The sequence below is a fragment of the Palaemon carinicauda genome, chromosome 17 (assembly GCF_036898095.1).
Source record: "Palaemon carinicauda isolate YSFRI2023 chromosome 17, ASM3689809v2, whole genome shotgun sequence".
Lineage (NCBI taxonomy): Eukaryota > Metazoa > Arthropoda > Malacostraca > Decapoda > Palaemonidae > Palaemon > Palaemon carinicauda.
The window spans coordinates 47,978,846-47,991,853 of NC_090741.1; the positions used below are offsets into that span (position 1 = coordinate 47,978,846).

At 34.5% G+C, this 13,008-nt stretch overlaps 2 protein-coding genes across 2 annotated transcripts in view; one reads left to right on the top strand and one right to left on the bottom strand.

The window, feature by feature from the left end:
- Positions 1–13,008, top strand: part of MCPH1 (Microcephalin) — a 137,548-nt gene that overhangs the window by 34,938 nt on the left and 89,602 nt on the right. The window lies entirely within an intron of this gene.
- LOC137656726 (galactoside alpha-(1,2)-fucosyltransferase 2-like) overlaps positions 1–13,008 on the bottom strand; it is a 32,354-nt gene that overhangs the window by 12,362 nt on the left and 6,984 nt on the right. The window contains exons 2-6 of the mRNA XM_068390965.1: positions 12,868–12,933; positions 11,384–11,460; positions 10,716–11,049; positions 9,894–10,004; positions 8,191–8,276 (exon numbers count right to left, since the gene is read on the bottom strand). Of these exons, the coding sequence (XP_068247066.1) occupies positions 8,191–8,276; positions 9,894–10,004; positions 10,716–11,049; positions 11,384–11,460; positions 12,868–12,931 (672 nt within the window). The 5' untranslated portion in view covers positions 12,932–12,933. The remainder of the gene's footprint in view (positions 1–8,190; positions 8,277–9,893; positions 10,005–10,715; positions 11,050–11,383; positions 11,461–12,867; positions 12,934–13,008) is intronic.

Sequence of the window (13,008 nt, forward strand, 5' to 3'; positions counted from 1 at the left end):
AACGTTACGAAATACACTTAATCAAGCCACTATGAATCGGCTTAATGTTATTGAGAGAGCAGCTCTCATAGCTGATAGGCTTAACGAATATCAGGACATTTTAGGTAATTCCACTTGGGTTACTAACGATAACATCTCTGTGAAAGATTTTTTACGATTAATGTATTTAACTTGCATGACACTTATGTTGCCTGAAGCTTTAGTGCGGTGCTTTGATAAGAAGTTAATGCCTGCAAGTACGGAATTGGATGTCTATAAACAGATGAAGAAACACATGTCCAAGTGTCCAGATCTCGATCCCGTGTTAACTCAAGTTTTTGCTAAGAATGAAACAAAACCACAAACAGTGAACGTAATTAACAGTCCAGTAGCGGGAGTGACGTGTTACAACTGCAAACGTCAAGGTCACATAAGCGCAGACTGTAGAACGAAATTTTGTTCAGTTCACAACACAGCATCACATTCTTATAGTCAATGTTACGCGCGTAAGACACAACAATATCCTAGAAATACACAGTCAATTCCACAGTCAGTTCCATATGGAAATAAAAAGAAAAATCCTCATTTTAACAATAAGAAGAAACAACAAAATGTCAATGCAGTTCAGAGTCCGAAACAAACAAACACTTCTTCAAATATCGCTGAGCCTGGGCCGTCAAACCAGACCTCGCAAAGTCAGCCTAATTTTCAGAATGTGCAGAGCAAAGCAAATACCACATAGGCCTAGTTAACTCTAGAGGGGAAGAGAGTGATGTTGGGTCAAGGTCATTTATGTCAACATCAATAGTATTGAATAATCAATTTAATGTTTTATCAGATAATTGTGAGACAATAGATTTTCCTATGAAACACACGGCCGAATTAAGTAAAACAGTGCATGCTCCCGTAGATTTGCAACGAATTCATACAATAATAAGCCAAAATGAGTTACGGCCAACCTTATATGCTGTAAATTTAGAACACAAATCCTTTACGTTATTTTTTGACTCTGGTAGTCCACGTAATATTATGGATTTGAAGACTCATCATTTGTTGTTTTCGAACTTTCCGATTGAAAAATCAGGAATTAGACTTTCAGGTATAGGAAATAATGAATTAAACGTCATAGGCATAACTCATATTCAGTTCAGAGTCGGTAATCGCACGTTTGCCGATACATTTGTTGTTGTAAAAAACATTAATATGTATCCAGCTGTAATTATAGGATACCCATCTATGGGAAATCAAAACATTATCTTAGCTCCTGCCAAGCACGGCGTGTATATCAAAGGGAAATTCTATAAGTCTTCTAATACCTTAAAGTCAGTTTTGGATAAAAAGGAGACGACAAATGTAACCGTAACGTACGTTGAAGAACCAATAACTTGTCTCACTAATAAAGAAATAATATACGCGACCCAGCAGCATTCTCGTTCACCCGTAATATTATCTTGCACGCAATATATCGAACCAAACATACCTTCGAATTTAATAGTGCAAATAAAGAAAACACTACCGGGATCTGAAATATTAATCCTTTCCGATACTTTGAAAACTAACGGATTGTCTGTCACACAAGCTATTTATACAGTAGGCTCACATCAGCAATGTAATATCGAAGTCTGTAATCATTTAAATAACACTTTAGTAATTCACAAAAATCAACATATCTTGGATGTAGAAGTTTATAAACATCGTATTCTTACCGTTGCTGAAATCAATCACTCTCAATCAGTTGCGGATGAATCCCTTTTGCGATCTATTAAAAATAAAATCAGTAAGGACATTCAAGACGAAGAAATTCAGCAGAAAATTTTTGAACTTTTAACTAAATATACAGATGTCTTTTCCACTACGGATGGATCCTTAGGAAAAACAGATGTGATCGAGCATCAAATAAGGTTAAAAGACAAGCAGAAAATTATATATGTACCCTCGTACAGACTCCCTATGAAATTCCAGAATGAAATAAATGATGAAGTAGGTAAAATGTTAGAGGAAGGAGTCATTAGAAAATCAAATAGCCCTTATAATTTTCCTTTAATAGTTGTACCGAAAAAAGATCGAACATGGCGTATCTGCGTCGACTTTCGTCGTCTAAACGAGGAAACGATCCCTGATCGATTCCCAGTGCCATGTACTGACGATATTTTGTCTTTGTTAGGTCAGAATAAATATTTTACCAGTTTGGACTTACTTAAAGGCTTTCACCAGATATCATTAGAAGAAGATAGTATCCCATACACAGCCTTCAGCACAGCCAGGGGACATTATGAATTTTTACGGATGCCTTTTGGTTTACGTTGTGCTCCTATAACATTTACAAGAATGATTAACATAGTGTTTGGAGACTTGTTAGGGGATATATTGCATGCCTATATGGATGATCTTGTAATCTTTTCCAACACCTTAGAAGAACATCTACGTAAGTTAGAACTAGTACTACAGAGATTAAGACAACATAACTTAAGGGTAAAGATTAGTAAGTGTGAATTTTTCAAAACAGAATTGATATATTTGGGTTTCATGGTGTCAAGCCAAGGTCTTAAAGTAGTCCATGATAAGGTGTCGGCTATACGTAATTTTCCCATACCTACTAATGTCAAGGGAATACAACAATTTCTGGGTTGTATTGGATATTACAGGCGTTTTATACGCAACTATTCAATAATAGCCGCTCCTTTAACTGATCTTACGAAGAAGGGCGTAGATTTCATATGGTCTGAGCAACATCAACAGGCGTTTAATACTTTGAAAGATGAACTGTGTAGTTCTCCTATCTTAAAATTTCCTGACTTCGGTAAGGAATTCTTCATTGCAACAGACGCCTCAGACTTAGGAGTAGGAGGGGTATTGCTTCAGCAATATGATAAACAGTTTTTCCCGATAGCTTTCTATTCTCGAAAATTGAGAACTTCCGAAAGTAAGTATGCAGTAATAGACAAGGAAGGACTAGCTAATGTTAATTCGCTGGTGCATTTTAAGTTCATAATTTACGGTTATCCCGTTAAGGTTCTTACTGACCATAAACCACTAACAGAGTTCTTTAAAGGCTTCAATCACAGCCCTAAACGAACTCGGTGGCATTTGATCATTCAAGATTTTGGCGCAAGAATCGGGTATTTACCTGGGAAAGCAAATATCATTGCGGATGCATTATCACGCAACCCCGTGTCATCTTGTACGGAGCCTTTAGCTGAATTAATAGATATATCAACATCCATGCCTATTGTAAAAACAATATCTGAACAAGAAGATTTAGGCTGGAGCGCTGAATTGTTACAGACTGAGCAAAGAAAAGATCAGAAAATAGAAACAATTATAAATGCTTTGAAAGGCAATCATAAAGAAAAGGAATATATAAAGTATAAGCAGCAGAATTATGTAATCAAAGATAATATTCTGTGTAGGACTGTGACAAGGAAAACCCGCAATACACCACATGTAACTAACGACCAGGTAGTAGTACCAAACTCACTTATTTCCACTGTCCTGAATTGGTTGCATTCAAATCCATTACATGGACACCCTGGGTTCTCATTAATGTCACAGAAAGCCAAATCATTGTTTTATTGGCATACAATGCTTACAGATATAAAAAGACACATAGCTAATTGTCGCACATGTCAGGAAAACAAAGGGCATACGAAAACACCTGTCAGCCTAGGAGCTTATCCTGTTCCCAATCAACCCTTTGAAAGAATACATTTAGATTTGTTAACAGGATTTTACTAGTCAGACAGAGGAAATAAGCACCTCTTAGTAATTATAGATGCTTTAACTCGATATACAGAACTAATAGCGCTTAAAACTAAAACTGCGATTGAATGCGCTAGGAAGTTTTACGAGTGTTACATTTGTAAACATGGAATTCCACACATGATAATCTCAGACTCGGGTGGTGAATTTAATAATCACTTTCTTACCTCATTGTGTGAATTCCTCAACATAAAGAAGATTAATACCATGATATATCACCCAGAGTCGAATGGGCTAGTGGAAAGAGCAAATAGGAAGATATTAAATATATTGAGGGTAACACTAGGGGGATCAGACCCCAACTGGGATATTGCAATACCGGCGGCACTGAGTACTCTGAATCATTCATATCATATATCAATTAAAATGTCACCGCATGAAGCATTGTATGGTACCCCAGTTAGAACACCTTTCCATGTATTAACGCCTACAACTAATCTATCAAATCCTTTAAAAGAATGTATAAATGCAAGTATAAGTCGATATGATATCCTTCGAAAGAATTTAGAAGAATCACAAATCATAATGAAAAGGAATCATGATAAAATAGCGAAACCAACTAAAACATATACCGTGGGTGATAACATCTATATTCAAATCAATGTCAGAAAAGGGCTCAACTATAAACTAACACCTAAGTTTGAAGGCCCATTTAACATTTTGGAAACATTAACGGCCAATAGGTTTAGAATTCAAAACGTAGCCCAACCCACGGATGAGAGAATAGTACCATTGTCTCACATAAGAAATTAAAAAGAAAAGAGAGGAAAAGAAGTGAGGAAAAATTTTATTTTGTGTGACTAAAAGTTTTCTTTTTAATACAGGAGTAATTACATATATTTTTTCTCGTTACAGGTTTCCAAGATGAATTTTTTGTTGTTGGGAGTGATATTGTTCGCTCAGACATTTTTCTCGTATGGGATGAGTTCTAAGACTAAAAATATATATTTTAAATATGGCAATATAGTTGAAAGACAAGAAGACATTTTTATTACATCAACCAACGTAATTGTCGAAGTGCATATGCAAGCAATTTTTCTTCAAGAGAATGATGTCACTAGCTTAAGAACCGCCATTTCAAGGTTTTCTGCATCATTGGATGAGTTGCATAGAAGACATTTTCATTTGAGTACTAAGAGTTTGCTTGGATCAACATTAAAAGTTGCAGAGATGCTATCTGATGACTTGAAAAATAAGACTGGCGAGACAGGATCTTTGGCTTATGACCTTTTGATGTGGACTGTAGGACACGAACATAAAGAAAGACGGAATCCGTTCATTTATGCTGCATTAAGCATCTTTGGGACTGTTGCAAGTTTAGGTTTAGGAATTTCCAATCGTCTTAAAATTAGTAATCAAAATAAGAAAATTGAGTTCTTGACTCATAAAGATGAATTGATTATGTCAGAACTAAGGGATCAGTTAGCTTCAATCAATAAAATTATGGATTTGTTAAATGAACATTCAGATAATATCGTTCAAATTATGGAAGTACAGGATTTGTTGGCAACATTAACGTATTATGATTCAAAGATAGATCACATACATAACAGAATTGCACATTTCATTGAGAAATCCAAGGATTATGTAGAAGCTATCACGTTAGCAACTAAAGGTGTATTGTCGCCCCATTTGTTGCCTATACGTTACTTAAAATTAGTTCTGGAGAACGGAAGGGATAAACTAGGCTATGTTCCTTTGTTAGACGAACATAGGTTAGAATTTTATTACAGCCTAATTACAGTAAATGTAGATAATAACAAGATTAGGATTACAATTCCCTTTGATTCTTCTGATGCCTGGCAATCTTACAGGATATCACCATTTCCGACTTTCATGACGAATCACTCAAATCCAGTAATATCCAGTTTGACAGGACACGTATTGATTTCCCCAGACAAGGAAACATATACGGTCATTAAAGACTTAAATCAATTAACTCACTGTTCAGACGCAATGGATAGAAAAATATGTACAGCTGACTCATTTTAATTCCGTAAAAACTTAATGGATTCATGCGAGTTAGGTATAGTGCTAGACGGTGCTCTCTCCCATACAAGTGAAAATTGTCTGGATAAGCTTTATCCCTTTGACAATAAGGAATTCAATTGCAGACTAAATAATGGCTCGTGGATACGATACGACAAGGACGGCTTCAATGTATCATGCCCTGACGGATCCACATCCTTCACCCACATCTTCGTCGCAGCAGATGGTTGTATCGGGACTTCCCCGAATTCCATGGTGACTGGCCTACGGACAATCATCAGAGAACGAGCCTACTTCGCGAACTTCACGTGGACCTCTACAATGCCAGCACTTCCTCTCCCATACAACGGCCGTGTGGCAAAGCGGTTGATGAAACTTACCGAAAAGGACCACCTGTCACCGACTTATGAAGAAATTCTTCACCCCATAATACTGGCTAGTTTGTGTTTCACGGTGATGATATTTATCGCCGTGAACATCCTTGTTTGGCATAGGTTACGGCACAGCAAGCAGCTACAAAGGAATGAGTTGCATAGCCCTGACAATACCCCCTATTTAATCCAGTTCAAAGCTGTATGAGTGGTCACCTCATTCGCTAAGGGAGTAATTTGTCGGGAAGATGTTTGTATGAAAAGCTGATTAGTACGCTAGTAATATGTAATTAAAGAAATTCTCTACATTTGCATTGTTAAAAATACATTTTAAAACAACATTTAAAAAATAAATAAAATAAAAAAGGATATAAATCATTTTTTTCTCTCGGCATCTAATAAAAGTATATAAGCCGAAATGTTAAAAATAAAAGAAAAGAGAAAAAAAAATAATAAAATATATAACAGAATCTATGGGCATCTAATAAAATATATCAGCCCTATATATAAATATATATATATATATATATATATATATATATATATATATATATATATATATATATATATATATATATATATGTACGAAACTGTGGTACATGTACGTACCAGGAATTCGTGTTTGTGCACTAAAAATTGAGTACAGTATCTTGTTTCTGACAAAGGTAACAATTATTCTTTATCAAGTTACCGAATCATATGTAAGTCAGAATTTATTTTGTTTTTTGGTACCATGTAATCATTTGCTAGCAATGTACCATATATATGATCTTGGTTTTATCATGCATTTTTCTTTTTGCTTTGGTAATATCTTTTTTGTATGCATTATTGTTATTATTTTTTATTGTGCCTATTTGGACATTCGTCCTCAGTTGATTATGGCTAAAGTTAAACAAAGAATAATACGTATGTCCAGTCACACCTAATAACCATGTTTCGGCTTGTTGTTAAATTTTTGTAAAAAAATTGAGATAGCTGGCCGAGCTTATGTAATGATTAGAATAGTAATATTACATGTTTAAAACAAATGACGTAATATGTCATGTTGGTTGGAAGAGCTAACCCTGGGATTTGCTGTAGTCATTCAAATTATAAACAGGATGTATAATGCAAACCTCGGCAAATTGACATTCTTTCTTAACGTCAACACATTGTCTCCTCGTGTGAAAGTTTGTGACGTCACCGGATGCAGGTGTCCTCCGATTCCGTCATGTGGCTAAATTAAAGCAAGCATACGATATCTGTGATATCGATAATTTATTCAGTTCATATCTAAACTTCACCAGAATTGGTCGTCTGGACCAACACAGCTTCCTCCAGTGATGGAGATGTTTAACTCTGTTGTTTTATAAAAATAAAACTTAAAAACAATTAAGATGTATTCAGTTAATCCATTTAAATACATCTGAAAACAACTCATACTCAAATGTGTGCTTAAGACAGTAGCACACCAATATATGTATATATATATACATCTATATATATATATGCATATATATATATATATATATATATATATATATATATATATATATACACACACACAGTATATATACATATATATATGCATATATATATATATACATATATATATATATATATATATATATATGCATATATATACATATATATATATATGCATATATATATATATATATATATATATGCATATATATATATATATATATATATATATGCATATATATATATATATATACATATATATATACATATATATGTATATATATAAATTTATATACACACATATATATAATATGTATATATATATTATATATATATATATGTAAATATATATAATTTATATATATATATATATGTATATATGTATATATATATATATATATATATATATATATATATATATATAGGCTATATATATATATATATATATATATATATATATATATATATATATATATATATATACACTGTATATATTTATTGTGAATTTTCAAGTAAACAATTCATTCTGAATAAATAAACAAAGGGTACCCTCTTCAGTAAAATTTTCTAAAGGCATTAGCGTTATATGTTCATAAATCAATGGAAGAATATACAATATTTTACTCACCTTTTCTTGAAATGTTGATGAAAACGTGAATTCTTTTCTTATCTCGCAAGAATATGCATGGAACAATTCGACTTCAATTGGGCTTCCTGAAAGCAGACCATTATTGATGTTTGCTTAGAGGTACAATTAGAAATAATATATCCAGAATGTTGCTATTAACTAGTAAGGTATCCCTCCGAGACCCTGTACTATACCATCCTCCACATAGTACTATAGTCGCTACAAAGATTCCCGGCGAAATAAGCCCCACCCCCTGAAGACATCATAGCCAATCATATCTCGCACGTTAGCAGCAGGAGACAACATGATTGGCTATGACGTCATCAGTGGGTGGGGTTTATTTCGCCCGGAATATCTGTGGCGACTATAGATATATGTAATTAGATTAATAGCAATGCATTTTCATATGAGTTTCAATGCAATGCCGTTTTAGAATGCAGTATTGTTGTATATAAGAAATGTCTTTGATTAGGATTTATAAATAAATTGAGATGATATTGGGCATAGCCTAATCCAAGCAGACTCCATCTGACCTATTCTATGGCTCTCTGGTGAGAACAAGTCTCCCATGATTCCTCATCATTTATCACCATATTTGTATCATAATCGTATGATCTTTGATGGTTCTATATATTTTTCATGTTTGCAGTACAGCTTTCCATGAGTAGAAGATGATCATTAATCTTATTCTTAATGAAATAACGCGCTGTCGTAGGTTGCACCTCATAGCATGATGGCTACCTTTCCTTGAACCAAGTAAGACTTTATCTCATTAATTTGACCTTGGCCAATATTTCCTTATGCATACCACACTATTTTTGTTTATTGCAAATACATTTTGGGTCGTAATTTGTTGAGGAATCCTATTAATATTCAATAGAGCAGCTCTATTTGTAATATGAGACATCAACATCAGTGAGTTTGTTGTTGTTTCTGGTCTTTGTACCTTTAGAATGGACATCTTAATTATGTGTCTATGATGGACTCTAACAGAACACCTTTTGAAACATTAAGAATTTTCCAAGCACAGAACATGAGAATATGAGTAAATTGTCAATATTTGAGTTTGTGGAAACTGGCATGCCACAATAACCAGTTGACCTAACAAAATTTTCATGAGCTGAGTTACTCATGGTAATTTAGAAATCAAGCGACAATAAACAAGAGCGATCAGAGACTCGAAACCTCCATCAAGGCTTAGGAAACCATCCCCTGAAGGATTGCATAATAATTAGGGTACATTCCTATCTATCCAAAAAGCTGTCCAATTGTTGCCGCCAGTCACTTTAGCATGATTTTGCAAAACTGCGCTCAACTTTTTTCGTACTCTTGCTAACTGATGATCAAGCAGACAAACAGGCATAGAAACCATGGCAAAAAACATTACTTCCTAATCAGAGGTAATAATGCAGCCTCATCCATGGTGGTCTAAATGTGAAATCCAACTACTGCTGGTGTAAAACTGCTGAAGGGTCCACGTTGCATAAAAATCAGGCAACAATCCTATCTATCTAAAAAGCTGTTCAATAATTGCCGCCAGGCACTTTGGTAAGATTTTGCAAAACTGCGCTCAACTTTTTTCGTACTCTTGCTAGAATAGATAAAGGTATAGATATAAATATAAATATGTACTCTTTGCAATAATAAAAATGAGAACAAGATGCTGTCAGTAGTGTATGGAACTCATCCACATATTAACTTACCTAGTGCAGAAAATATATGAGGCCCCAAGAGACCTGCTGCAGCAGCCTCTTTGTCCCCATAAACATAATGTCCAAGGAATGGCAACTTTTTTATTATTTTCTCTGTACCATCTGTTAGGGAGCAAATAAAGATGTTTTAGGTCATTTTTAGAACAAAGTGTTTTTTTGCCAAAGTATTTTTTACCTCCATCAACAAAGTTGGGCGGAGTTTATGTTTTCGCCCCTGTTTATCTGTTGGTTTGTGAACAATTTCCTGGCCACAATTTTACTCATAGAGTAGTGAAACTTTCAGAGATTAATTGTTATGTTGAGACGTGGAAGTGATTCCATTTTAAAAGACCTAGGTAAAAGGTCAAGGCCAAGGTTGAGCAAAAGGTCGACTAAAATTGATTCTGGGAAAGGAAAGCTGGTTTAGGTCTGGACTCTCAGAGGGCTTGTCTAGTTTCATTTGCATTAAAATCCCTTGAAATGTTTAAAAAATCAATATGACTTCTGTTTGTAGAAAGGGTTGAAGTCTTTAATCTCCAGTAAAATTGTTCTCTGCAAAATGTTAATTGTATAGGTAATAGATTAAATAGGCCTTATGCTCCTAGAGAATCCCTTAAAAAAAAGGAACTGTAACCAGAGAAAAGGATCAAATGTAGTACTGTATGGCCAGCTCCAGCGGTACTATCTCAATGGGGGGCTGGTGCCCTGTCCGACCTACTACTTGTTATGTAGATTAGTTTGAAATGAGCTCTTTTTTAAGAAACAAATCTTAACAGACTGGCAAGGTTACTGATACAGATATTTAGATACTAGACCTGATATAGTTATACTTACTCAAGATGGCAGGGATAGTCTTATTGGGAAAAATCGTCATCATTTGCTTGTGCATTTGCGGGTTAATTCTAACAGTGGCATTGTAGGCACGGCCTATGGCATAGATTGTAGCATAATTTCCCATGACGTTCCCTATGTTTCCTGCTCCGGACATGACAATCACTGGTAGCTGGAGGCCCTTCCAGAACCTCCCACGGTACTTCACACGCTGCCAGGGGGCGATGGACACAACCGGCTTCCTCTTATAACAGCCACTCTCGTTATATCGCCGCTCAAACGGCACCGGATAAGAGGCCTCCAGAGCTGAATAATTCGGTTGTAATCCCAGAGACTCCTGTGGAATGGTAAGTCACAGTTATGTTACCCTAATACCATAACAATGATGCATCTTAGGGAGAAAATATATTGAGGTCTTGGACCTACTTTTTGGGATAGTGGTCTCTTGTGAGCCACTGCTCAGTCAAACAACCAGAGCTCTGGTCTATTCCAGGGGAGGCATTTCTGTCTGCATTATTATTATTGTCATTATTTAAAGTTCATGATAATTGATATCCACCTCTGGGATTATAGCAAAACTATTTCAAGATTATAAGCAGCCTGAACTTCCCCTTTCATTTTAAGTAGATGAAAGTTGGCTTGAACAACAAAATAAAATATTAATTTCTCACCTGAATTTTGGAAATTCTTTCAACCATTTTAACCATGATTGGCTGTTGCATCAGTTTGAGGTTTTCTGATGAGATATCTGAAAGAAAAATACTCTTTCTATTTCATGTGTTTCCTTCAATGTTATTATTATTATTATTATTATTATTATTATTATTATTATTATTATTATTATTATTACTTTCCGAGCTACAACCCTAGTTGGAAAAGCAGCATGTTATAAGCCCAGGGGCTCCAACAGGGAAAATAGCCCAGTGAGGAAAGGATCGAGGAAAAAGAGAATAATTTTAGAACAATAACATTAAAACAGATATTTCCTATATACACTATAAAAACTTTAACATGTGGTTTGGCTTAGAAAACAAGCTTGTTGCATATGCAGATGATGCTACTCTCTTTGCATCAATTCCATCTCCTGAGAGTAGATCTGGGGTTGCTGAATCCCTTAATAGAGATCTAGCTAAAATTAGTGCATGGTGCAAATTATGGGGTATGAAGTTGAACCCTAACAAAACTCAAAGTATGATTGTAAGTAGGTCAGGACTGTGACTCATCAACATCCGGATCTCTTTTAAACTTTTAGTTGTGATTCTCGACAACAAATTTACTTTTGAGAAACACATTAGGTCTGTGTCTTGTTCCATTGCACAAAAAATTGGTTTATTGAGAAAGTCTTTCAAGATTTTTGGTGATCAATCCATTCTGAAGAAGTGTTTTAGTTCTTCCATTTTACCTTGTTTCGAGTATTGTTCTCCTGTTTGGTCTTCAGCTGCTGATTCTCATCTTAATTTGTTGGACAGGAACTTACAGTCTATTAAATTTCTTATTCCTGACCTAGATATTAATCTCTGGCACCGTCGTTCAATTAGTTCATTATGCATGTTGCATAAGATTTTTCATAACTCTGACCATCCTTTACATTCAGATCTTCCCAGACAGTTGCACCCTGTTCGTAATACTAGGAATGCAGTTAATTCTAATAATCAGGCCTTCTCCATCATGAGGCTAAATACTATACAGTATTCTAGAAGTTTTATTCCAGCTATGACCAAGTTGTGGAATGATCTTCCTAATCAGGTTGTTGAATCAGTAGAACTTCAACTGTTCTAACTCACAGCAAATATTTCTTATGTTGAACAGGCTTGCGTAAGTCCTTTTATAGTTTATAAATGAAATATCTGTTTTAATGTTGTTAAGGTTTTTAAAATACTTTATTTTGATTTTCATTACTTCTTATATCATTTATTTATTTCCTTATATCCTTTCCTCAGTGGGCTATTTTTCCCTGCTGGAGCCCTTGGGCTTATAGCATCTTGCTTTTCCAACCAGGGTTGTAGCTTGGCTAATAATGATAATAATAATAACAATAACAATAATAATAATAATAATAATGATAATTAGCTTACATAGTATAGCAAGATTAAAATCTTATGCTGATATAAATTGACCCAAATATATTTGTGTCTGTATTTAAAGGCATACTTACATAACATGACTAACATCACTGATGAGATGGACAGAAAGCCCAACTTCCAACAGCTTTGCCTCATAACTGGAATAGAGAAAAGAATTATAATTTACTGTATATTTACATAATTCATTCAAGCTTGTAATTTTTCAAGTGGAA